This window comes from Aquila chrysaetos, chromosome 5 (assembly GCF_900496995.4).
Source record: "Aquila chrysaetos chrysaetos chromosome 5, bAquChr1.4, whole genome shotgun sequence".
Lineage (NCBI taxonomy): Eukaryota > Metazoa > Chordata > Aves > Accipitriformes > Accipitridae > Aquila > Aquila chrysaetos.
This window is the reverse complement of record NC_044008.1, coordinates 57,592,290-57,620,092: the sequence shown is the minus strand read 5'-3', so window position 1 is coordinate 57,620,092 and position 27,803 is coordinate 57,592,290. Positions and strand designations below refer to the sequence as shown.

Genomic DNA, 27,803 nt, shown 5'->3' with positions numbered 1-27,803 from the left:
AGAGGGGCGGGCCCTGCGGGGATCGGGTGTCGTGTGTCCCCCCCCCCTCCGGTGAGGGGAGAGGGGCCCGCTGAGGGGGTCGGCGCGAGGCCCTCGCGCGGGGCTGGCGCGAGCGACGCGCCGACCCCCCCAGCGCCCGCTTCCCGGGGCCCGAGGGGGGCTGCGGGCCGGCCGCCGCCTCGCTGTGCGCCGTGCAGGCGCCGTCGTCGGCCCCGGGAGCGGTGCCGGGAGCGGAGAGCCCATCCCGGGGTGAGGGTCGCGGGGAGGCGGGCCCCTGTCTCCCTGTGGTTGCCGGCACCCGGGTCGCCAGGTGTATTAGATCTTGGAGCTCTGCTGGCGGAGCTGTGACCCTGCCTGCAGCCTGTGGGTGCCGTGCTCGGTGCTAATGAAATGCCATAAAATGGTAGTGGTTTCACCGTAAGAATTCCTTATGCGTAGATTGAGAATATTAAGGTCAGTAGAGTTCTTTGAGAATGTACGGTTTTCTTACCTGCGAGAAGGAAAAAAAACTTACTTCTTTGAAGGGGGGGGGGGGGGGCAGGAAAAAAGAAAGTAGCTTCCTAGTAACTTGCTGCTGTAGGCCTAACAATAATTAAAACAAAGTGCTCAGGCAGGTTCTTGTCTTTATACAACAAAATGGCCTTGTCATTCAGGTTGAAGCTAAGTGTAGCTTGAGCTGTCTTTATTAAAAAAAAAAAAAAGCACACTTCCATGAAATTAAAATGTGGATTCTTAAAGTGTAGAGAATTAAGGACTTCTGGAAAGGTAACATAAAGGATAATTTTGGTCAGTTTTTATTGTGTATTGCTAGGACATCTGATGTGGTTCCATGGATTTTTTTACCATAATTAAAGACACTTGGATCAAATGACTCTGCTGCTTTTTTAATGAAATTATAGAAAGTTGCATTTAAGAAGTGTAGCAAAGCAGTATTATGTAGTGGTTTGTCCACAGGCAGACAAAAAAACAGTTGAAAATAATCTACCCATTGTTGAAGTTTCTGTACATTAACCTTTCTAATATTTCTTGTCATTGCTGTTAGAATGGCATCTTTTGGATTTGCCCCTGAGAAGATCTGGGTAGAAGGAAAGCTTTGTGCACGTGTGCACGCATGCAACTATGGTCGCTTTTGTCCGTTCTCCCAAATGTTACATGCTAAGAAATAAATACTGGTATTAAGGAAATTCAAAATGTCTGGTTTTTGTTCCAGGTGCTGGTATAAAAGATGAGGCTGAATGAGAGCCGGACAAGATCCTTCCAGGCTCCTGTCACCATCCATAATTACCCGGGTAGGCAGGTGTATGTGTTTCCCAATGGCCGATCTGATTCGGAAGAGTCATCAGAGGAGGAACTCAATGTTACAGAATTGCGACCGAGAGGCAAGGAGCAGCAGCGATGCAGCACTTCTCGGGACAGAGTTGGAGATGTGGTACTTCTGGAACGAGAGATTACAGAGGATGATAATCTTAACAAGCTAGCCCTGCAGTATGGTTGTAAAGTAAGAGCTATCTCTGTTTGGTTTTAATTACTTTAGAGGTATTTTACATGTACCTTAGTATCCAGAATTACAGGAAGGCATGCTGTTGTCTAATAGTTTTGACACTGAAAAGTGTTTGCCCTGTGACCATTCATGAATGGTCAATATCTGGGTAAAACTCAGGTGGAGAAAGGTGGAAAACAAAACAAAACAGAGTTCTTCAGCTAACAGCGTAGGAAAATGTTGTCAACCCCACGCCCTGCGTGACCTGCTTTCCTGTTTAATGTGGGTGACTATGTGCAGTGTAGCAGTCATGATTTGTACTTAGTTATTTAAGTGAGGTCAAAAAGTAGGAAGCTGAGTACAGAAATGAGGATCAGAGCCCTGCTCTCAAGGAGCATACAGTTTTTGAAGCAAACTGAACAGTACAAGGAAATGCCACTCTGATGGGGTCTGGTTTGGTTTTTTTTTTTTTTTTTCATTTATTTTTTGAAAGTTACAAGCTTACGTATTGCAGCGAAGGTCTAAGTCTAACACGGGTCAACTTGGAGAAGGAGGGATGCCAAAGTCCAGGTCACAGAGTCCAGGTGTTGTCTGTGTATGTGGGTTTTGATTGTTGGCTGTTGTACCCAGAAGCGTGTGCGGTTCAGCCATCTGCAGGCAGAAGGGAGTTCATGTGCACGGTGCATTTTCTCTGGAGTTGGAACATACTACAAAATACATTTTCTTTGTTCAAAAGCAGAGCGCTTTATAGAAAAAACTGTTGAAAAGTTTAATTACCTGATCTGAACATTAGATGTACCCCGTTGTTTAGCAGTTAAAGCTGTATTTTTAGAGCCTCCTTTATCTGCAAGCTAGACTGTGATTAAAAAGTTCCATGATGCGAACAATTGGACAGTGACCTGGATGAGGATAATGATACAGTACTGGCTCAACTGCTGCAATACTATTGCAGCCTGTCTTGCTTAACAACACAACAGCTGTGTGGTGCAGCTGAAGCAAGAGTGTTTAGAGGAATTGCGACAATTCCTCCCCTCCCATTCCCTTAGAAACAAAAACAAAACAAAAAAGAAACCCTTCTAGGTTCTGCTGATGAGCCTGATGCGTGTGAAGAAGTGAGTCTGGTAGGACTTGAATAGGCCTTGATTGGCATCAGTAGAGCCTGAGAACTCAGAGCTGCAGCAGTTGGCTTTGTAGTTGTGACTATATGCTCATCTGTAAGCAGCAGCAATTGCATCGTTGTTGCCACTTACGCAGAATCACAGCAGTTCGGTGAACTCAAAGGAGGAAGATTCTGAGCAACTCTTCTGCTTTGTGGCATGAAAAAACCTGCCATGCCCCCTGTACTGTAACTCAGGAGGACTCGGTCCCGTCCCTGCCATGACTGTTGATCTGCCTCCCCTGCTCCTGGAGCCTTTCAGCTGCAGCAGGTGCAGGTAGATCTACCCTGCCTGCCCTGCTGAAGGCTGCTGGGCTTGTCCAGTGGGGAAACCAAGCTGGTGGGGGGGGGACCAGGTAGTCAGTGTTCTCTGCCCACAGGAAAAAAAAACTGTCCCACTGCCTCCCTGCCTTCCAGAAAGGGCACTTCTGACTTGTTCCAGTTAAATTGAGGAGGTACAGTAATCCTTATTATTGGAGATTTGTGTATTTGTCTGTTTACAGGCTGGCACTGATCAATTTTCTTGTGTTTTGTTTTACTTGCATAATTAAGCAGCTCCTGAAAGGCTACCAGGACATCAGTGAGGAAGATTTGTAGCCACAAATATGTGCGACTGTGTTTAAAAAATCCAGGATGAACTTCTTGAAATCAGTGAGAACTTGTAATTGGTTTTAGAATCATGAGGGCCTGCTTGGGGTGGAAGTATTAAGCCAGTGCAACAAATAGCTTTGTGTGTGCTACAGTAACGTGGCAGAAATGCAAAGCACTTCAAAATTCTCATTTTTACTCTTGACCATTTATAGTCCTGGCCTGCTTTTGGCATTGTTCTTAGCTGGGACAAGAGGAGCTTGCTGCAGCCAAAAAAAATGAGTACAGAAAATAAGCCTAAAAGGCTTGTGCAGCCGAGTGCTCTTGCAGGCTTCCCATCAGCTTTGTTTGTTGTTTCTGCGTGAGTGCTGCTCCACTTTCTGTTTCTAGAGCCTTAGCACAACATTGCAGTGTGTGATTGCAGACACTGCAGGGGATATTTGCTGTCCCAATAATTTGCTTTCATTGGAACAAAACCAAAAATTGAAGCATCACCTCAGTTAGGAGGCTTTGGGTGAGATTGTTATTTCATAACTACATAATTTTGCAGGGCTTAAGTCCTGATGTTACACTGGAGCAAGCTGTGAGGAGTCTGAACCAGCAACTGAGGATTCCTTTCGCCTCAGGGGCACCAGATTAAGCTTCCCATTTTCAGATTTCTCAAGCTTTGCAGAATAAGTGTGAGATTCAGGCATTCATCTCCTCTCTGCCTTTCAGCAGAGTCTTGCTTTTTGGCCTTTCAGGGACTGGACGGTAGATGAGCTTGACGCGTGGTGCCCTGACAGCCTGTACAGGCAGGAGGGGAGATCGCGGAGAGAGGCAGCTCCGCAGGCAGAGCCGCTGCCGCTCCTCTCTCCTGTGGCCCGCTGCACGGTCCTCCAACCTGTGGGGCCTCCCTGCAGGGAAGGGAGGACTGCCTTCCCGTTGGCACCTCCTGTGCTGTTGGGGGTGGTACCTCCCCGCTCCTGGCAGCCAGCTGGCAGCAGCATAGCCTGCAGGTAGCCCTGAACATTTTTGCAATGGCAAGGGAGATGTTCGAGCTCCCTTCTAGTGTATTCGTGTGTTCTCTTTTTAAAAGGAGGTCTTTGCCCTGAGCTGTCAATGATTTTGGCGCTGATGGCACTGGCGCATTTGCTTAGGAAGTACTTTCTTGGTTTTAGTTCCTCAGTTTCTTTGGCAGCTTCAAGCTTGTGAGGGTGCAGTGAATGCCGTTCATACAGTAAATTACTAGATTTCTAAAAGAACAAATCAAACTTTCTCTGAAAGTGCAGTCCTCGTACTGTGTCTCTTCTGTATGATGTATCAGGGGTCGTTAACCTGTTCGTGTTGCCTTTCCCTTTGGTTTGGGGTCTTGCTGCTTTTTTTGGTTTGCACCCTCCAGCCTTTCCCTTGAGGTTCTTTATGTCTCCTTGGCTGCTTTGGAGAGCTCCTTGCACACATTGACAGTTCTGTTTGTTTTCTTTGACAGAGGATTTAGGGCAACTGAGAAGTTCATGTACTTACTTATTAGGTGGTTGTGAGTGGACACTGTATTAAGCTGTCTTCTCTTTATTTAACATTAAACGAAGAAACGCTGCCTTGCCTTTGTCTTTTCTTTGATACCGGCTGTCCTTGTGACTTAGGCTGTATGTATGGTTTGTTCTTTCTTGCTCTTCTTACTGCTATTTGCAACACCGAGCTGGGTGGGAATATCAGTCACAGATGGGAACCCTACACACAAACCACCAGAGATGGTCATGGATGCACAGAGATTATTGCCTCAAGCATACCTTCAGTGGGAGCATTTACCAACTGTGGAGAAATGAGCTGTATGGAGCTGTAGTCGTGCAGAAGAGGGGTGGTGCTTGGGAACATGAGCAAAGGATGCCCATGTCTATGTGGGAGATGCTCGCCTGCTCTCTTCCAGGCTGTGATCTTGCTTTCACAATTGTGGTATGCTCCAAAGACGGAGCTCTGTTCACTCTGAAATCACTTTCTGAGCAGAGGGAGGGTTTTGCCTGCTCATACTGATGTTGTCATCTCACCTTAAACACTCATGCATTGTTTAAGGTATGAAAACTTTTTAAAAGGATCTGTTACAAAGATTCTTCTTGCCTTAACTTGGATTAGAAAGTAAGTGAGAGAAGGGTAAAGAAAGCAAAAGGAAGGAAAAACAGTATTAAGCAAAATACAGCATATGAGAGATACAAGAGCACTAAAGGAGTTTTAATAGACAGACTGGTTTAATAGGGAACTTTCTGTCCTGCAGGACCTGGAGCGTCCCTGGAACAGCTGGGAAGTCTCTGCAGAACACTAAGCCACTTGTAGCCAGGGTTTGCTTTTTTTTCTGACCACTGCTTGCACACTAGTTTTGTAGCTCCTTCCTGCTTCAGTACTGGGTTGTCCTACACTAATATTCGTGTCCTTTTTGGATTCTGTAGGTTGCGGATATCAAACGTGTCAACAACTTCATCCAGGACCAGGACTTGTATGCACTGAAGTCCATCAAGATCCCTGTGAAGACCCATGGGCTCTTAACAGAGAAGGGCAGAGAACTAAGGCCGCTCTCAACTGTGCCCTCCCAGACCAGCCTGACGCTTGTAGACTTACCGGAGCCTGATGATGGTGCGAGCAGCTCTGCTGATGGCAGACACCTGCGCGACTACTTCAAGGGGATTGACAAGAGCATTCAGGATGCAGTGCAAGTGGAGGTCCAGCTAAATGCAGAGTATTGCATGGAAGCACTGGAGAGGCCGCTGCCTGAGTCAGGGAAGCAGGAGACTAGTAATGGTGCGGACTGTGGAATCCAGTGGTGGAATGCAGTTTTTATTATGCTTCTGATAGGAATTGTCCTGCCAGTATTTTATATCATCTATTTTAAAGCACAAGGCCTGGTGGCCCATACATCTAACACAACACTAACCTCAAATATTTCAACACATGGATTGGAAGGGAAATTGCCACAAAGCTCAGTTGTACAAAAAAAATCCTAAGGGGGAGAGAAAGCCAAATACAGCCTCTCCTCCTGGTGCGGGAGCCCGTACATCAGTGACTCTGACTCAAGGGCGTTCAGGGGGATAACAATACAGATTATTTTTATTTTTTTAAGTAGCCGATACTGTAATCCTGAACTTGACTGAAAGTGAGGTGATGTGATTTTTATGGAAAAATGAGGATGCTTTGTTGCTTGTAAAGATAGATCATCAGGCAGCTGGCTTAACACTCATGAACTCTGTTGAGAGAAAGTATTTTGTAGCAATTTACTCATCTTGGTTGCTTCAGGTATTTCTTAATGCCTTCTCTAAGAAGTGAATACTTTGCTGCTGAGATAAAGAGTGCAGTATTAATGCGGTGATTGGAAAGTTGGGGGTTTGCATTTTAAGAAAACACTTTTTGCTTAGAGTAGAAGCGAGGACTCTTCTATTTCTCTGAACTGTCATTTTTTATCTCTTGCACACCATGGCGGTTTTGGCATACTTAACCCTAAAATGATGACTTCTAGCATGTTAAGCTGGAGGTGCCATGGCACAAGGACAATGACAGCACCTCAGCTTTTTATCCTTTTGAGCAAATGTTTAAGCTGTGTTTATTAGGATGCTTCAAGCCCACTGCTGGGAAGGGTGAGCCCAGATCTCTTCTATTCCCCTTGATGAAATCTGTCAGAGAATTCTCTTGAAATCCAGGGTCTCTGCAGGTGGAGCTCATTGCAGAATCTGTGCTGTTGCCAGGGTACTGCTTGTCCAGAGCCAATACTTCAGCATGACTGCAGGTGGCCAGAGTATAGGAGGAGGACGTGAGCGTAGCGTTAGGCCTGTGGTATGTAGTACACGCTTCTCAAAGGCTCGGTTGTTGGGGGGGAGGTCTAGCCAGTATTACTTTTTAAAAAAAAAAAATAAATCCATAATGGTGCACCTCAGACACCCCATTTCAGTCATGGACTTGAGTGTCCTTGTGTGTAGTCTTCACGTGAGCGAGCATTGCCATTTCATTTGCAAGGTCTGGGAGGGAAGCCCTGCGTTACCTTAGGCAGTCATGGAAGGAAGTGTAAATCCTTTGTAGGATGGGGACTGTGAAGCTGCTGATTGTTAAGCATTTCTGTGAACTGCTGACATTTGCATGGAAAAGCTTCTGAGTGGGTAGGAAAGACCAATGACACTTTGGAGGCTGGTGGTGGTGTCCTGAGATGTAGGTAGGCCTTAGGTTGGTGCTGTTTAGGACAAATCAGTAAATACATGCTAGAAGTGAACAGGAAATGAGGCTTTGGGGAGCTTTGCTGCAGGGAAGAATTGGCCTCAAAAATTTAATTCAGCAAACTCAGGGACAGTGCGCAGAGGTAAATGCTCTCCTAGAACCAAACCCTGAGGCGTTTTGCAGCACAGTTGCATGAAACCTGGCCTGGGATGAGGTGATGTATGATGTAAGCAGCAGCCCACTGAAAGCAGCTGGCTCTGTTTCAGGAAGGGTCCTGGCCCTTTCCTGGGCCACTTGCGCAGGGCTTGGCTGGTCTCCTGCTGCTGAGCTGGCAGCTGCAGTCATTGCTGAGGGTGAGGGCACAGGGCTGGTGGGCGGGTGGAAAAAGCTGTTGTTTGGCTTCCCCTCCTGCCTTGCCCCATGATCGGTTCCATTAAGCTGTTGGTGGGACAGCAGCCTGGCCTGAGCCTTTTCACTGGCGGGCACGGGTGCCACCAAGAGCTGCTGGAGTAGGAGCAGGGGCAGCAGCCTTCGCAAGGCCAGACCGGTGCTGACCCTGCCAAGGCGTCACAGCAGGGGAACTCGTGAGTTGCTGCTTTGGTTTTTGTTGTGGGTTTTTTTTTTTGAAAGCTTTAGTGCTGCTTACAGCTCTGTGAGGGAAGGCGAAGCTGAGCAAGAGCTGTGGTGCAGGCTTGTGGTGTACAGGCGTGATCTGCTCCTCCCCAAGGAAGAGCAGCCTGACAGCATCTGCAGCAGGGGGTGGGGGGCAGGCAGGACTGAGGCCTCCCAGCAACCTCAGGAACACCACACCAAGCAAGCAGAAGCCTGGGATGTTACAATGATAACCTGTGTTTCCTGCAACACTTAAAACAAAGTGCTCAGGAAAGCCTGAGGGAACCTAATTTTGTAAACAAGGACTCTAAAGTATCTTATACTGAAAAAAAAACCCAACTTGTATTTTTCTTCTGTGAAGAAAATGTATCTTCCTTTGTTTAGGGGTGGGGGGGGGAATTATTACATTTTCAAAGAAAGAAAAATGAAATAAAAGCACAAGGGGCAGTACCCACCCCAGGCAGCTTGTGCTTTTTGTCGTCTCCACCACTAGCCTATGCTGTGTTACACAGCTGAGCGCATTCCTTGGACAGACGAGTGCCTTGCAGCATCTCCACCTGACCCTAGAAAAAGTAAGAATTCAGAACACCTTTCTCTGCCAGGTTTTTTCTCTTGCAAAAGCTGTTTGTTTCACAGAGCCCCCTCCAGCTGCAGGGAGCTTGTGGGGTGCTGCCATTTCCTTATCGCTCGTTTCACAATGCAGAACTGCAGCCAGCCAGGCAGGGCAGTGATGGGAACAGGGCAGTGCTGCACCCTGCAACTCCGCCCGCAGCTGCCCCACCAGCTTCCCAGCAGCACCCTGCCTGCCTGCCTGGCTCAGGGCAGCACCTGCAGCAAGGGACAGGAGCGATGGCAGAAGGAGGAGGAGGGAAGGGTGGGCTTGCCTTCAGTTCACCTGTCAGAATTCACCCAGGTCTTCCTGCAAGTTTCTGTAAGCATTGTGTAATAAGGTTCTTGCAGGGCATCAGTTCATAATTTGAAGTAGTAACAGGTATATGTATCCCCCCAAAATCCATACTGATTAATCCATACTGATTAATCCATACTGATTAAAAGAATCATTGCTGCAGGTTAAAACCAATGCTTCAAAACTGAATCAGGTAGCCGGCGAGGGGGGCAAAGGTGCACCATATAGAAAGACTCGCTCTGCAAACACGAGAGAGGCTGGAGTACACAGTAAAAGCCAGTATCTTTACTTTAGTGAATGCAGGATACAAATATTTTACAACAACCTCTAGCATTTTCTTAACCATTTGATAAAAAGTTCACTAGAATATTTATTGTATATTGAAGAAAAAACAACACATTCAGGGAAAAAAATTGAGATTAACTTATTTTTTTCTTAAAAGATTCGTCTCAAGGATGGCAACAAAGTCCAGCTTGTGCCGCCAAACGGCTTATCAGCATTAAACCGTGAACAGCTTCTTTGTGAACTGTTGACTACAAACATTTACCAAATACATAAATCTCTTTTAAAAAAGCCATTTTAAATATAGCAAAGCAGTGTTCTCTTGCACAGCAAAGTGAAGAAAGTTTCTACTAGATTTAAATGTTTACATTTGTTAAGTCTTTCTTTCACATTCTAATTTAACTTCTTCCCATGATCAATTGTTAGGAGTTATTTTGTTCCTTATTTACTATGTATTTCTTGTGCGCACAGTAATTCGCAAGTTTCTGATGCATTAGTGTCCTTTAAGTGAAAGGAAAGGCTAAAGCATTTTTCTCTGACGAATCCCTGATAACGTGTATTTTTAAATACTATAGTGAGAGCTCGAAGATGGAGAGGTGATTTGTCACAACAGAGATAAAAATCTTAAATCATTCAGGCTTGAATGGGTTCAGATGAGGACTGGATCCCCTTGCAACTTCATTCAGTATAGTTAATTTAAAAAAGTATTTTTTACCTGTTGAAATATCTGTGCTATGTCATCTTTTTTTTTTTTTTTATAAAACATTTTTACAATTCCTAAAAAAGTATGTTCCAAAGTTAGTTACTTGTTATTAAAAATCAGGATTCCCGTTTATTCAACGGCATGAGATTCTCCCCCTGACAGGGGAGGTCTGTGGAAAGACTTGTTCTGCCAAGTCTGTTAGAGGGTTTGGGGCAACACGTGAACAGTCCCGCTAACAGTTCTTAAGAACAGATTGATTATTAGTTGTTGGGTTTTTTTTTAATTCATTGGTGCAATTTCAATACAAACTCTAACCCTTATGTATCTTTTTTCTTAAAGAAAACAGTAATAGTACTGTTTAAAAACCTGCATAGAAATAAAGACTATTGAGATACAGTCAGCAAAGCCATCTTATAAGGCACACAAGAAAATAGACAGTAAATGTGAATGCAGAACTCCCACTCAGATGTACAGCAAAGTTCATATATGTGCATAAATAATGAAAAAAATCACATAACTTTTCAGAGCAGTAAAAGGTTCTCTGAAGTGGTAAGTGAATTCAGTCACTTTGGAAAGAGAGTTGCCATTAGAAAGAGTCTCATTTCCCTCTATGCTTCAGTAAACCGGTAACTAACCACAATAAATGGAGAGTAATTGCCAAAGGTAAGTGGCTGAAACAAATGGAAACCTGTACACTTTTTAGAGGTTACCATGACAACAAGAGATCAGGCTCTAGAAGCTGTAGGTACTGACTTTGTTCTTCAATCACACATTAAAGCAAGCACCCGAGGAGGGAGCTGTCCCCGTTGGATTTCCATTTCTCACACTTCCTAGTTACAGTATCAAGGAAGTGATTTTTTTCTAATTGCCAAAACCCCCAAAATTTAAAGCCCAAGCAAAAATGTAATGACTATCAGCGATAACTTTAAAGGAGAACAGATAATAAAACAGCACTGCAGGTAGTTTCCTCCCCAGAAGAAGAACTCCCAGCAGTAAGATTTAGTTTTTGGTTCCCCATACAGAAGCTTCGCAGGTGCAGGGAGAGGAGATGAACAGCAAGGACCTGGAAAGAGACGTGATTTCAACAAGGCAAGGACGTGTCCCAAAGTGGAATGGGCTCCCCCAAACCCAGCTGGTGTAAGCTGGGCTGGTCTGAGCAGGGCTGAGGAGGTACCAGGAGAGAGGACACTGCCTTTGCTGTCCCTTCCCTGACCACACAGCCAGGCTTTGCTAATAAGATCACACTACCGAATCCAAGTCCACAACAAAACCTCCGAGCTAGGCCTTGCGAGACGATGGGGCTCTGGCTTCCTCGCTCTGCTTCAAGGAAGCAGCAAATTTACTTCTGCGGCTGGGGCTTTATCCCAAACCACTTACCAACTTAAAAAACCTTTTGTGCTCCTCTGATATGTGTTATTTCCCTATCATGAGAAATTAGGTCAAGTTTTTCCACTGTTTTTTTTTCTTCCTCCTCAGAAGAGGCAGCTTTAAAATGATGCCTTAAAATGTGTGGTAACAGATTTTTTATATTTATGCAGGATGAACTTAACACCAGATTTTTTTTTTTTGCCACTTTGCTATTTATATACATATATATAAAATGTATAATGAAGCTTAACCATACAGCACAGAGATTACAATTTAACGGCACACATTCACCACCAGTGAGGGGGACAACCCCTTTATACACCCTCTGAAAAATCTGGATAATAATATTAATAATAATTAAAATCCAAAGAAAGTACAGTATATTTAACAAAATAGTAAATATTAAACAGTGAATACTCTACTTAATAAGGACCTCGCCTTTTTTCAAGTTGGCGTCAATCCACAAAAATATACTTTTTAATCTGGTGAACGTACAATACATAGGTACTTACACCAAAGGTGATAATATATTTAGGATGCTATATACACAAAGAGTTTGGCTCAAATTTAAATTTACATATAAGTGTTCATGGCTTATTTTTCCCCCAAGGTTCCGCCTGCAAGTTTTTCCTTTTCATCTTTGAAAGCAAAAACTAGAAAGTCAAAATAAGATAAAACTATACTCTACAAAAAAGCTACAACATACAGCTTTGGCTTATATAAATAATTCATAGCAGAATGTGTTCAAAAGTACTGTATATAACTTTATATATAGTCTTCAATTCATTAGGGTATTGTTTTCTTTAATATAAAATATACATGAGCTAAAATCCGTTTCTATATTTTTCAAAGGTATGAACGTAAAAACAAATTTGTCAAACATATTCCAATTATAACTTAATATATTAATTTTATTTTGTTAATGTTCTATTTTCTAGGCTAATATTTTCTGAATATTTCATGCGAGTTCTCTATGTCTCTCTCTCACTCATTAAAAAAATCACTTCTTTGACCCAATACACTTTTTTTTTTTTTTTTTGCACGTGCAAAACAGGGTTTTTGTTTTTGTATGTCTTATAGCATCAGCCCTTCTCCATGCACCCTCTGCAATAGAGACCCATGCCAGGTTGGGTAATATAAAGGTCATTTTATGTACAGTATTGCTTTCTTCTTCCTGCTTTTCTACTGCTCTGCTGCTACAAAGCATTATTTCTTAACTACAAGTAACCATACAGCTTGAATAAAAACACACAGGGACATTACTACAGGCGAGCCCTCTTGGTTTCTGCGATCTAGTGTGGTAGGATTACAATGCGGGTACAACGTTTCTTTGCAAAACAGGTTATATTATTAAAACAACAAGTCCAGGTAAGTGCCAGACTAGATCAATACCTACAGGATTGTTCTGTTACATTTTACCATGGGACATCTGCAGCTATACAAGAAGTTTGTCCTAAGTGCCTGATGATTTTGTGTATGCTACACACACTCGCACATATATATGCATGTGAAGATATATATATGCATGTATGTATATACATATAAATATACTTATTTCATGTCCTTATTTATAAATTTAGATATGTCAGGACAGTTCATTTTGAGAACACAAAACTGAAGAGGCAACACTGCAAGCTTATGTCACCCATGTGTCCATCCTCATTCGTTTTACCGATGGACTCTCTCTATCTTCTGAATTCGGTGGCCGTCCCAGCACGACAGGTGAATGGAAATCGCTCCTCGGGTCTTCCCGATCGCTGCCGTCGTAGGAGCTGCTGGAGCTGCTGAGACTGTCAACAGGAGAGCGACCCATTTCCTGCCGTGACTGCTGCTGTTGCTGCTGCTGCTGCTGCGGTTGCTGCTGCCCTTGCTGCTGCTGCTGTGGTTGTGGCTGTTGTTGCGGGAACCCAGAGGGAGTTACACGGTCCCGGGGAGGTGAAATTGGTTCAGATTTTATGTTGATGTTTTGGTTGGTATTAATGGATAAATTTGAACCCTGAGATAGCTGGCTGCCAGTACTGGGAAAAAGAAAACCAAAAGGCAGAAATAAGAAAACAAGAAAAAGGAAAAGAAAGTGACAATTCACATGCCTGTGTGACGGTGTGGTCTTGTGGTTCAACACCCCCAAAACAAGCATGTAAATAAACACAACTTACTGAAGTGAAGAAACAAAGTTGAAAAAAGCATTAATTAAAAGGTCTGAACGCATTTATAGAGGTTAAAACCAAACAGAAATAGTTCCTGTTTCCAAACATTTAATTTCACGACTCAGGTGACTCCTTTGCAAGAAGCAGGGCCTGCAGGGACACGGCTTGTCTGCTTGAGGACTGCCCTGACAGAAGGGACAAACAACACGAAATACAAATGCTTTTGCAGCCAAGGAGCAAAACTTGAAAGGCAATGCACCACCGCCAGCAGACAAGAAATTAAAACGGTCTTGCGCTAAGTATTCCCCAGTGCAGATTATTCAGCTTGAAGTGGCAGAAGTTCCCGACGGGGTGCAGCACTGTAATGTTACCAGGTGTACTTACACGAGAGAGCTGAGGGCTGCTGGACCGAGATGGTGCTGTTGCCAGGCAGATACCTGCCCTAAAGACAGCATTCCCGGGGAGTTAAATCCCTGCAAGGCAGACAGGTCTGCACTACTCAAGGAGTAATCTAAGAGGGAAAAACAAATAAACAAGAAAGTTCTTTATAATAGTTTTTATATATATATATATATTTATATATATATGTGGACACACACATGTATATAAATAGATGAGAATAAATGTGATATACGCACACACACGCAAATATAAAGGCTTTCTGCCCAAAACAAATAAAGGCAAGTGACCCTGAGGAGTCCAAACGTGAAAACTTGGAAGTGTGGGAGCAGGGCTGGGGCTGGATGCCTCAGGGATGGTATGAGCAAAGTCACTGCAACTAGGAGCCTTAGTGACCCCCTCCCGTCCACTCCGTTTGCGCAGTCTTACTGTAACATATCACATTCTCCCTCTCCCCACAATAGTTTCACTCATTACTTCATATCTGATTCAATTGTCATCTCTGTATCAAATAAACAAAAGAAACCTCTTTATTTAGACAAAAAAAATACTATTATGTAGAAATACAACTTAAAAGGATAATAGAAAACACAACATATTCCTCATCAACAGCCAATGGCCAGCTGTTAGTTTTGGCTAGGCTATAGCGCTTAGACAGTTCTCATGAAGTCATTTTCACTTTATCATTATTACTCCTGCTTTTCTTTCAGGTTTTAAAACAACGCTGCAAACACTTCTCTGCTTTTAATTATTTTGTAATACAGGTTCCTTAAAATAATTTCTAGTCTCCTGAGAATGCCACAAAATGCTAGCAGCCAAACTTACTTTATACTGCCAGCAGATGAACCAAAAAATTCTGCTTAAGTAGGGTTTGTGTTTGCAGTTTTTTTCTTGTTTGTTGGGGGTTTTGTTTGTTTGTTTGTTTAGTATTGTCCTAAAATGACACCACCATTGTGATTTATCTCTCTTGAGATAAGCTTTCTTGAACAATTTCGCCATTCCCATCCACCAGCTTGCTCGCTGCGGACAACCTCTAGGTTTCCCTTTTAACAGCCTACAAAGGAAGAGGAGCCCAGTGCCAGCAGGGTATCTGGCTCTTCAGAGATGAATCACTGAAGAATCTTCCTCAAGACCTTGGGAATCCCAGCTGCATGCCAGCAGGTGAAGCTACTTAAGCTGCCTTTTTCTTTTGGTTTCATTTCCTCTCGGTTGACATTTTTACTGGAACCCTGAAAAACCCTCACAAGTATTTCTGCCCAGATTCAGAAAGATTTTTTCCCAAGCTGATGGATCCAAAGCCCTTCTGCAAGACTAAAAAAAAAAAAAAAAAACAAACCAAAAAAACCAAACGAACAAAAAAACCCCCAAACACCACACACCAAAAAACACGCCCTCCAATGACTAGGACATGCACTCAACCTTCAGAGCAGCCAGACCTATGACAACCCGCCCGTGTAGCAAACAAACACTTGACATGGATGTACGGTTCTGTGCCAATGGGATTTCTGTAAGAGCAAACCTGAAGAAAATGTTTATAGAAATTCAGTTTCCATGTATTTTTTTTCTTTGCAATTATAGCTTTTATGATAATGGACAATTAACTTCTGGTACTTTAGACAGAATGTGTCTGATGACAGGGGTTTGAGGAGATTCTTTTCCAAAGAATACAAATGCCACTATACAGTTAGCTGCACTATCACTTCCCTAAATAAAAAAGCAAGGCAGCAATTTCTATACATGAGTGACTTGATACAAGAGTCGTACAGACAGAACAGTGCCTTCTATGTGATGGAAACCATTACTGCTGTGACCCTAACAACAAGATACCTTTGAAGTTCACACCTCTGCAAAATAACTGACCTAAAGCCAGTAATATAATTTATGGCTAGATACGCTCTGCTCAAGTGTAAGTTACTATTTAACTGATCTCTGTGGTTTTTGAATGTTTTTTAAAATGCCTAGACTGTTTCAGAACAAGTAACTCTGTTCATTCTGGCCCTTCCTCTAGTAATCTGCAGAAAGAATACTTCTCCAGCAAAATGAGTTATATAAAATAGTGTATTTGTGCAAAACTGATATCCAACGTTTTAATTAAGGATCTAAGAGGTGAATCTATTCCTTCCATCCCTGAAAAAAACCCTATCAATCCAGAAAAACAATTTAGGTATCTAAATTTTATCTTAGCCCTTGAACTGCAAAACTGAAATTGCCACGTAAGTGATGACTACCCTAAGAATACCCAGATGACAATTTGGTTTCGACATCAAATTTCTTTTTGCAAATCCCCTGAAAGGCTCAATCTCATAGAAACAATTTTAAAGTGTCTGAAAAACACTAAAGGCTAAAAGCTTTTCACAAATCATTGCGTTATCAAAGGAAATGGGCTGTTTTCTAAAAACCGTATCCCGTGGTAACAGCACTTGTCCGTTGCATAGGACAGCAGTTTCAATCGTCTTTGCTGCTTCCTGAGATTCAGACTACAGCCCCTCTCATCTTTTTGGTGTTTTAGTCATCAGTTTACAGGTTATTCTGGATGATGGATGCGCACAACAGTGCTTCCTAGAACAATATCAGACTGCATGAGAGAATGAAGGGATTTGTCAGGTGACAGGTAAAACTCAGTGTGGGTCTTCTGAGCAGGGACCAGAACTACTTGTTTACTTTAAACAGCCATTAAATGCAATATATAAACAATCTTTCTGGCAAGTATCAAACCAAGATCTGTATGTCCAGCAAATTCATACTTAAGCTTATAATCCAAAACAAGTCACCAAGCACAATTCTTCACTCTGCTCATTTTACTGTTATTGCAACCCCATCTTCTCCTTCATTCATTTCTTTAGACTTTAACCCCCCTGGGGGTAGCGATTATTTGCATACATTTTCAACAATTTAGTTGGGTGCTCCTGCAGTGTATTTACTGTTGCTGATGACTAAACAGTTCCTCTCAAAATGCAAACCTCATGCATGACAGTAACTGCCTGGGGCAGTGCCTCGGAGGCAAACCCATGCAGAAAGTGGCCGAAGGGTAGTAGATGTCAGTTAATGAGCATGTTAATACAGAAAGACCTGAGTTGTTTGGCTGGAAGATGGCTACAAGTCTAAACTAAAAACTGTAGTGAAGACTTTCAAAGCTAGTAGAAGTGGAGAAAATGTATAAAATCCCATCTTGGGGGGGAGGGGGGATTATTATGAATGGATGGCTGCTCTATCTATTTCATCTTCCAACCTTACAAACTCCTGACAGCGCCCCTCCTTGCAGAAAACAAAGAAGATTCCAAAACCTCTTTTCTACATTTTCTACAAACCTTGAAGTTTTTTTGGATTTGTCCTGACCTTTGCACAAAAGTAAGAACATTAGGTCACTGACAATAGGCCAGTGCAGCGTTTTTTACCCTTTCTTAAATTTATTATCGCAGAGGTGCCACCAGCGTTGCTGATGAGCTCAGCTTTGGGCAGCAGCAGCAGGTACATTTTGAAGCTGGCTGTAACATGCTGTCTGACACTGGGGTAGCTCCTGATCTGTTCTCAGAGAAGCCACCCCTGTGGCTTGCGTGTGTCCCTGTCCCCCTTCCCCCCCACCGCTACCAAAACCTTGCCACGTAAACCCAACACAGTGGCTCCTTAAGGAAAAGTAATTTATTCCTTCCTAGTATGCCCTCCACTGCCTCCCAGGTTCCTGAGCATCTCACGCCTGCCAGCTACTTGTGTATAGCCATCAAAGACTATACAGGCCGAGTGAAGAGACGCTACTGGGGAAATCTCCTCTGCTGGAGGCGTGGATCTTCCCAGATTCATAGAAAGAAGAAAACAGCACTCTCGGGTCCTTCTGTCTAGCCAGAGTTGATCAGCTATAAATGGAAGCTCTCTAGTGTAGCTCTGTTCCTAAGAGCTATCGTTGCAGAAGAGAGAAGTAAGATTTTTTTTATTTTTATTTTTTTAGAATTTGAAAGCCTACCAAATAAGACTTAAACATTGCCAACACAGTGGCTCCTCATTCAGAAATTCCTGTTTTAACAAATTATAGCACTTGCATTTGAATGTCTTAACTAGACTTCATCTAAAAAACAGTGAACTGGGGAATTATTTCCTTTGTTTTCCTTTTTAGTTTTAACCAATAGCTATTTTAACTCTGACTTACAAAATTTATTGACACTTATCTGCAATGTAGTTTCTCTGCAGGTGCACTTGAAAATCAAACTGTGCATCACAGATCAATGGTAATCAACCTGACGCTACCAAGGCTGCAGCCTTTCAAGGAAATGATTACAAAAATTCCTTCACCGATTACATACAGGGACTGTAACAAATAAAGAACCTTGAGATTGAAATCAAAATTACCTCTATTGGTACGGAGACAAAGTAGGAGGCACCACATCATGAACTACTTTCCAAACCGGCAAACCAATTATCAGTTATATTACAAAATTCCTTGCATAACACCCATCTTGGATAAAAAGTAGTTTGAAGGTCCTTCAGATAATAGGGACTCGCAAAGGTGAAATGCTGACAATGCCTCCTCATGAGTCCCCACCTCACTGTTGATAAAGAGGAGGAGGAGAAGGCCCTGTCTGGGCTTTGTACATCTGGCCTTTTTTGTAAATTGAAAGCCCTAGCAGAATCTGATTCCCTCCTGGTGTTGGAACTGAGCAGAGCAGAACGAAAGGGACAGTATGCTCAGAAGTATCAACTAGTGCTTAAATGTGGGGCATTTCGGTTCTCAGATGGATAGCTTGAATACTACTGCTGTAAGCAACGCATTTTATTGTGTGTCTCTGTATTCAGCTGAGTGCAACCTGACTGAAAGCTTCTTCCTGAAAGAAGTCTCAACATTTACACATTTTACAAGCTAAAGGCTCATTTTTGATGAATAAAAGCCTTCATTTGAACTGAATACGAAAATACAGTGAAGTGTCACAGAAAAGCAAATTTTCTGGGCTTACAAATCACAAAAGCCTTGTACATCTGACAAATCAAGCCACTTATTAAAAACAATGCTTACCAGTGTTGTAGGCAGTAGGCATGGCCGAATACACCAGTCCCTGCGGAGGCAAGCTTGGAGTTGTCACAGACACCACAGGGGTAGCAAGAGGCTGTGTAGACTGAGAACTACTTATCCTTTGGGTATTCTATAAATGATTATAAACAACAACATGTCCTGTGATATCAGTTAGAACAATGGAAAATCAAGTGCTAACATAAAAATAGCATTCAATTAAAATGTGTTTCTTTGCTTTATTTTTTAGTTATGAATACATCCTTTTTGTTCAGGATAGATTTTCTAAACAAGCCAAAACATTTCAAGACAACCAAAATGATCTTGGCAAACTGAAATGAAAAATTAAGACTCACGGGTCTACCTCCCATGCATGCGGATTCCAATAGTGTTAGAGTTCTAGGACATTAAAATAAATGCAATTTCTTAGGGATATACACAACAATTCTCAGAAGTTCTTAAGTGATTTAAGAGGTTTTAGTCTTATTTTCTAAAGGGGTTTTAGTGCAGATGGCGAGGTGCAGTTCCACCAGAAAAGAGTCTCCCACTTCCCAGCTGTTTATCCAATTTTCAAAATTTTAGCTGCCAGTTTTGACACTGTGCTGACTACACCTGTCCTGAAAGGAACACAGAGATCTTCTAAATTTGTGTTGATAAGACTGCAGTGATAAAATAATCTTGCTGTTCCCATGGTTCCTGAGAAACCGAGAGAGTACTTGTTATAATGCAGATAGGTTTCAAAGCAAATGACATCTGAATGCACACAGAGCAACTGTGCTTTTTGAACAGGAAAAATAGCTAAAGTAGATTGTCTCAGATTATCTAACTGTAGGCACAATGTGGCTTTTTAATAACAGTCTGTCTTTCCCATATACTGGAATGAACATCTGTAGCAAACATATCACGCAAATTAAGCTCTTTAACCAAATTTGCTGTTTAGAAAACGTATTAAACACTGTGGTGAATACCACCAGACAGCAAAGCTGCTCTGTCACAGAATATACTACTCTTCATGGAAGCAACTTTAAATCTTTCTTCACAACATGCAGTTCAACAAATTTGGCCATGCCAGATACTGTCAAGAACAGGAAATGCTACATGCTTTTATTTTCAAACAACAGATACTTAGTTTTACCTACACAAGTCTTAGAAATACGAGAAGTAGTAGAAGTCTCTACACCCTGTATTTCTACATTCTTACGGAACCATTCCCAATTAGGGAAGCTGGATTTCAAACTGCTGGAAATGTTTTTAAAGCAAGCCTCTCTCTACCTCTGAAAAACCATTTGCTACAATAGTAGCATTCTTTTCATCTCTTCGGTAGAGTTCCATTTCCTAGCTTTAAAAGACTGAAGCTACTACTACTTTTTCCTTATTTCAGACAGGTATATAAGTATTTCAGTATCTGCAGCACTTAATTTTCTTCTCCACTCCGATCTTGAGAGAGCTAGCAGTATTAAAAATTCATGATTCCCTTTATAATAACGGAATGAGCAGGTACAGAAACAGGGCTGTATTCAATTTTAAGCTTAAACCCATGAAGATGAATTGAGGGTTATCAATCCTTAGCCTGTATCTTTCTAATTTAAAGAAAAAAAGTATACCACAGCTACTATATTAAAATTAGCCACAACCTTCCACTGGCTGCCAGCTTCTGATCTCTGCTTTGTCTGTTGAAAGCCCACCTTTGAGCCTCGTAAGAATTTGGAGGCTCTTTGGCATTTGTTCAGCAGATGTACCCACTCTGCTTCAGAGCTCCCAGATTTTAAGGCTCTAAGTCACAGAGAAAGTCCCACTGATTTTCTGTGTAATTTATCCCTTTAAATCACTTACGTACTTCTGAAAATCTCCACTAGATGAAGTTTATCTGGCATAAAGATATGTTATTAGAGCAGATTTTTTGTGTGTGTCAGGAATTGACCTTTTTCCAAAGCTTTCTTGGATGGCAGCCTATAAAGTTGGGATTACTGTATAATGGAAAAGTTAAGAGGAGTATACTGGGAAACAATCCAGACCAAAGGATTTCCCCATGGGATTTTTTTTTTTTTTTGAGTGGCTAATAAAGGTGGTTTTCTGAGGTAATTTATTTCTGAATATAATTCCTGAACATACAGCCATAGAAAGACACTAAGAAATACTTAGATGTGTCTAATATTTGTTGTACTTGGAGATTCAGCCAAAGATTCATGACAAATTTAATTAATTCTTTATTATTTTTTAAACTGGTGCAAGTGATAGCAGTAACAGGAAAAATTCAGTATCTTTATTTCATGCTATGCTACCGTTCTTACCCATTTTTCATATTCAGTACTCAGTTCCAACTATACAGAATTAATGTTCACAGACATGGTTTGGAACTGCTTTCTAGCATTGGAATTAGCATCAGAAATTAGCATAATAAGAGACGTAACGTTGCAGGTGTACTTCCTTTACCACATTTGAGGAAGACACTACTGCATTTTCTTTGTGTGAGCTTTCTTCCCTTAACAGATGAGCCCATTTTTTAAAACCACTAGAGGGACCACGCTCCATACAGTATCCATAAACCAACCTGCCACTGTCAGCGAGCTGCATTATTTCACACTGCAAAGAGCATAGCAGTTTTTAGCAGGGAAGAATACCTTAATTGAAGGGCTTTTGCATTAATTCCAATTGCAATGATATTTTGATTAAGTGTTTTTGTGTTGAATTAGAGCTTTACTACTTGCACTGGAAACCAGACACTTCTCTATAAAGGTGAGAAGAACATGCATGATAGCTGTTTAACTGCTCAATTCGCAAGTCATTCCAATAAACCATAAAAACTTCAATACTGACTTTCAAAAATAATTTCCCCTTACTTTTGTAAATCTATTGCTAACATTTAAGGTAAAAATCAACCAATAGCATGCATTCATGAAGAAGTTTATCTAAACCACTACATTGCATGCTTTCATGCAATTAAGAGCCTCATATTAGCAACAGGTCCATGTTCAAAAACAAATCAAGGTATGTAAATAGGCAGACTTCTTTGTGTATCTTTACAATTGCACTTGGATGCAGCATCTTCTGCATGGTTTGTGCTACAGCAGCTAAACAATTTGCAAATTGCTCTAAAAATAAGTTACAAATTATTTTAGCCTTACGTTATTTTCCAAACAGAATGCCAAATGTTAAAACCTTTTGGAAAAAAAATAGAGAAAACACAAATCCCAAGAGTTTCCTTTCAAAAGCAGAGTATCTTTCCACTGGAAAAAGGTAGAATTATTCATTTGCAATTCTCTATTCCTTTTGGTAAACAGGGAACACCCCCGTGGTTTGATAATCTCACGCAAGATGAAATAATTCTAAACTCCAAAAAGGTGACCTCACCAGCAATGATGTAATCTCCTTGAAAATAAGAGAAGTAATACAGGGCTTGTGTTACAATCTGAAGAACTTAAGTGAAGCCACTTTCTAAAAATATTCCACTAATATAGGGGATGATTTATCTAAAATATAAATAACCACAAGACAGTAAATATCCTACACACATGGACAGTTACTCTGTAAGGCTCTTTTCCAATGTTCCCTCCAAGAAAAACAGAAATATTTTCAGGAAAAGAAAAAAAATAGTTTACAAATGGAAAGCACTAGACTTTGGATGCGTTTTCAACTTGAATTGGTTGGGTTTTGAGTTTGATAAAACAAATGTATTTTCATCTGCTACCAAGGGAACACTGGAATTATTTAATATATGTAATGAAACTACAGTTAAAAAGCTGTAGTGAAAGACATTTTCAGCATCTTGCTCTCTCTCATCAAACAGTAGCCCAAACTCACCAACTCCAATTCATCCTCCTCCGACTGTACTCAGCAAACAAGAGGGATAACACAGTTACTAAAAACAGCATTGCTTTCAAAAGTGAAAAAAAAGTCACACTTGTGCTTCAGGATTTTTATTTATTTTCATTAATAATGTGAATTTGCCACCTGATTCTGTAAATAATACTACTAGGAAGTATAATACTTTATGTAATTTGGGTCAATTAGAAAATACCATACTGAAAGAACACATGCTTTGACAAAATTAGTGCAGAAAGAGCTTAGTAAAAACAAGGACACAGCTACACGTTGACAACACATGTAGATACAGAGCACGGCAGTTTCTGGATGGACTGATCTAATAAACATCCAGCTTAGTAACAGAATATTTTTTCACATACAACCATCATACCATCCCAGCATCTCTACTCTGAAATCTCTTTCCAATTGCCTCAAAAAGACACACAAAACCTAAATTGAATATTATGTTGTTCTTAACAACAGTAAATAGGTACTGTACACTACTAACATTAGAACAACAGCATTAACAAGATCCTCCTCTTGTATCTATTTCTAATTAATTCGAAAGTGTAATTTTCACTTTAGGAAATATGCTGGCTGATTATTATGTCTTCTACACTTCAGTATTCCTAGAAAAATCTAAAACTTCAAGAATCATTACTCTGAGAATAATTACAGTTTTTGTTACTTAGATTAATTTTGTATTATTCATCATGAATACCAGTAACAAATGTAAGCACTTGTGGTATTTTAAAAACAAATAAGAACTATACAGAGTACTTGTATTGTTTATATCCTGCTCCTCTTGGTTATGGTTCATTCTTCCATACACAGAAAACAGAAAATGTACACACAGATATTTAAAATTTCTACATGACAGTGAAAGACTAAGACTAAAGGATCTGACCAACCAAATTAAAGGAAAAATCGAGTAACTCTTCCTGCAAGACCTGTTTTGCTCTCAGTGCTGTGGTTGCCTCATGCCTGACACGAAACTCGTGCGCTATTCCAAATCTAGGGTGAACAAACATTACTACCAACATGCCAAACTGCACAGTGGTATTGAAAAGTACACAAATAGGGACTGAACCTGATCCTCATTACTCTCTTATGCCTTCACTGGAGACATGACATCTACCATAGGACACACAAGGTTGCATTCCAGCACACCACATCAAACAAGTGTTTCTCTCAGACCATCATTACCACTGAAGCCACATTTTACATCCCACAACAATTATGACCCAGGAAAAACAGGTACAAAGTGTGCTTTAGGCCATGTTAATAGAGTTCACATCACCAATAACATCAGCCATTCCTCCACAGAATGTTGCATAACCTTTTTTAAAGCCCACATCCTCCAAACCAACAAAGTTCTTTGTACCAAGTCAGTGAGATGTCAACTGAAAACAACAAAATCCCAATCTATGTCTCTAGGATTGCACTCAACCACATTTAGGTCAGACTGCTATTTTACACTTTAAAAAAAAACAAACAACCTTACAAATTTAACTTCTCCCAAGGTATCAACTTATAACTTAGATTTTCATGGGTAAAATTTCAGAATACAAACACCTTTCTATTTCTGTAAGCTACGGTAAGCAGATGAGATAGCTTCTCCCTGTCTATGTGGGCAGAACACTTCATTTTTACAAAGCCAGTCATAGAACAAATGTTATTAACTTACCAGTGGTGGCATCATACCCTTGCTGGAGGGTGGGATGACAACACGGAGGTCGGGTTTGCGATTGTTCATTCCAAGATTACCTCCTCCAGGTGGAGGTGGAGACTTTGTAGGCATGACTTTGCCTAAGCCATTCCCACCACCAGTAGTTCCGAGTAGACTTGGTGAAGCTCGAGAATTCACAAACCCATTTCCTGAAAGAGGAAACACAAATGTACTGTAAGACTGAAGAGAAGTAGCAATACAAAATCTTGGTGCACATGTACAAATTACGAAATACTTCTTTTGCAAAACTTCCAACAACGAACTTCTCACAAGAAGCACTGTATTGAATAATCGAACAAACAAAAACCACTTTCACCAGAAGATCAATATGTAAAGGTAGTATCACCTCAAGGGCATGCTGTGGCAGCTTAAACACTGAGAAGAGCATATTGCCAAAGAACTATTTCTAATAACATCTGCTGTTTTTTTATTTTGCCCTTTGAAGTTCCTGCAGGCTGACCTTGCAAAAAAGTGTGTGCTTTTGCACAACCCCACTTCATCCCCACAGAACATGAACTATACTGAGTTGTTGCCTGTGAGAATAAAAAGATCAGCTGTTAAAGTCTCTCTTTCTAAAACATATTCTTCAAATATCTTCAAGATCTGCAAGACTCCAGTATCTATTCTCTAATAAAATTAATTTTACTCTCAAAAATACATACTGTCTGATTACTATATTGAGCAACTATGAGGGGAAAAAAATCCTTTTCCTGCAAATTCATTCCAAGCTCTGGACACAGATATACACATCATTTACGCCCATCAATTACACAGGTCTTTCTCTACCTTACTCTTGATACTCATTCTAAGTAGAATTAGACAAGCCAAAGCCTACAGGTCCCGGCTTCAGCATGGAAATCTCCAAAAGCTGAATACGCTCAAGATACAGGCCTTGCTTACACTCAAAACAGATCAGAAAAAACTAACAAGACAGTAAAACGGTTAAGCGTCTAGTATGGTATTTTCCTGTACTGGCAAAAGCACCAATCATGTTAACCAAAATATATTTCTCAAAAAAATTTTAAAGCCACATTCCAATGATTTTATCATATTTATAGCAACGATTCCCAAAACACACACACACCGTATTCAGCTGCAAATGAAAGAAAAATTAAGCAAGGGGAATTTCACAACAGGAAACCCTATACTCACACTACAGAACTTGTGTATGTGTGTGTATAAATAAATACAATTCATAGTAAGATTATGTTTATACTAACATGGCAGTTCTGAAAGCAGCCTTTATAGTCACAATTCAGGGAAAAGTCTATTACACAAAGTTCACTCTGTGGGAAATTCTCTTCTAATAGCCTGTAGAGCCACACTGGCATAAATTTTGTATTATTATTCTAATTTGAATAGGCCCCTATGCCCAATCCAATTTTATTAGATTAAATACATATTAATCTAAAAGCAATTAAAATAAGAAAGTTGTCAGTGTCACATTCTACCTTCTTTAGCAAAATTTTTAATGCTTTTAAATCTTAGCAGGAATGAGGAACAATAACATGTATCAATAACAGCACAACACTTCATGAAGGTGACTGGTACGGCTAAGATACTTATCTAGTGTATGTTGAGAACCTAGGTGTGAATTCACCAGGATGCTAATGAAGAAGCCTCCTCCATTACTACTGATCCTTGTTACATGGTGGGGGAACTGCCAAATGCAATCCTCACCTTTTCCCTGTCCACCATAAATGGAACGCTACATATTGTTTTATCAATTTAGAAATGGAAAAAGCAAAGATTAATGTAAGAATTATAACAAAGCTCTTGTGCTGATCTGAAAATGTTTTACAAAGGTCTTTTGGAAATAAAGTTCTTGCTAAATATTTTTAAAGAAAAAAATTATAAGTAGGTAGAACTTAGTGGAATTTGCAACCATAGTATTCTTGTTCACATATTGATGAGCAGTAAATTCACAACTTTAAAGCCAGGATTTCAAATTCTGGATTTACTTTCTTTGTGGATTTCCTACTGTGCCAAAAGCCTGACCATACGTGGATGACCTGATATGTCCCTTGAGTTTTTCAAGGTTAGCAGGGCAAGGAGGAGTTATTCCAATTTAGTACTTTCCTGAAGCAGTTGTATGGGAATACGTTTTCTGAGGATCTACCGTTTAACTCGGAAGTTACAGGGGAAAGAAGGAACACAGCAGAAAGAAGAAAAAGCTTTTTATGTCAGCATTCTTCCTTCTGTATTAAAAACCACAGCAAATACTCATTTCATGATTAAAGCATCTACATTCCTCGGCTGAAAACAGCAGAATTTATTGGGATTCTTCTAGGTTAGTGATAAAATTTAATTACAGAGGCAGAAAAGTTGGGCTGGAGCTAAGAATACCTACCAGAGCTAAATATACTATTGACTGGTAGGAGAAAACTAGCCACAGCTAGGTCACACAGAAAAACGAACCAGCCAAAAAAGAGAAATTAAGTTCTGTGTTACCCCTAAGGTTCCTGAAACTGTGAAACAGTTTTCATAGAATCATGGTTTTGTTAAATACAGTTATGCATCAATACCTATCCATTATAAATGAGCGTAAACATTAGACAGCCTACACAGCATCAGATTGCAAGAGAAATCTTGCACAATGGACAGAGTAAAAATGAAGTGAATTTGGAAACAGATGTGAAGGAGGAAAAAAATCATTAGAAAATAGCGTAATTTTCATCAAATTACATCTAAAAAATGGTTACAGTATCTTCCATTTTCAGCAAAAAATGCCAGAACATTTAAAGAACTTATTGTTATAAAAAAGTAAAGTCAGGGCTTTAATCTAATAATACATAGTGTTTTACTACTCACTAGGCTGTCAGTGTTACCTTTTATCTGCCAAAGCTGTGGTGTTCTGAGTTGAATTTAAACTTCAGAAAAATAACACTTTGTATAAACAATGGAGTTCTGTATAGCATTTTAGTCTATCCTATGATACCATTTCCTGTCCTCTGTTTTCAAGTATTTCAGTAGCTCGTGTGTTAAATCTGGACAGTGTCTTTCTTCCACACCCAATACAGTCACTTCCTCCAGCCCTTATTAGAAGGCTCTGCCAATCCTTCAGAAACATTTCATGCTTTTAGTGGTGTTGTCAAAAACAAAATCCTTGCCATTGCCTTCTCTGCGCAGTATCATTTAGCAGCAGGACAGAGTCAAAGCATTTGTTCTGACAAAAGGCTGAGTATTTCTTAAAATGAGTGTTTAGAAAAAATATATTAAGAACAGGAGAAAGAAAAAACGTCGTTAAGTGTGCAGTACTATGGGTATTAATCCAATAGCAGCCCTTTGTTATAAATAGCAAATATTGAACATTTAGCAAACACTGGAGTATCTATATTGATTATTTGAAGAATCGTATGCTGGGGCTGCAATAAGACTGTAGAATATTTTTTTTTAATATGAAACTTAAAGCCTTTTTTCCTGTTAATAATCTAGTAAGAAAACCAAATTATAAGTTAAGAG

The 27,803-nt window shown here is 40.7% G+C and overlaps 2 protein-coding genes across 9 annotated transcripts in view; one reads left to right on the top strand and one right to left on the bottom strand.

Moving 5' to 3' along the window:
* Positions 1 to 185: 185 nt before the first annotated feature.
* Positions 186 to 8,330, top strand: LYSMD4 (LysM domain containing 4). Its single transcript, XM_030013384.2, is given in 4 exon segments — positions 186 to 310; positions 1,211 to 1,498; positions 5,645 to 6,184; positions 6,186 to 8,330. Coding segments are annotated over 3 exon segments (912 nt in total). The 5' UTR covers positions 186 to 310; positions 1,211 to 1,225; the 3' UTR covers positions 6,285 to 8,330.
* An 846-nt stretch (positions 8,331 to 9,176) lies between these two features.
* The window catches only part of MEF2A (myocyte enhancer factor 2A), a 93,302-nt gene continuing 74,675 nt past the window's right edge, over positions 9,177 to 27,803 (bottom strand). For 6 of the 8 annotated variants that reach the window (XM_030013383.2, XM_030013380.2, XM_030013375.2 and 3 more), the window contains 5 exons: positions 24,300 to 24,490; positions 22,610 to 22,633; positions 18,815 to 18,941; positions 13,798 to 13,924; positions 9,177 to 13,284 (listed from right to left, as the gene is read on the bottom strand). In XM_030013383.2, coding sequence (XP_029869243.1) covers positions 12,903 to 13,284; positions 13,798 to 13,924; positions 18,815 to 18,941; positions 22,610 to 22,633; positions 24,300 to 24,490 — 851 coding nt within the window. In that variant the 3' untranslated portion in view covers positions 9,177 to 12,902. The remainder of the gene's footprint in view (positions 13,285 to 13,797; positions 13,925 to 18,814; positions 18,942 to 22,609; positions 22,634 to 24,299; positions 24,491 to 27,803) is intronic. The other 2 variants (XM_030013382.2, XM_030013381.2) reach the window with 1 other exon arrangement.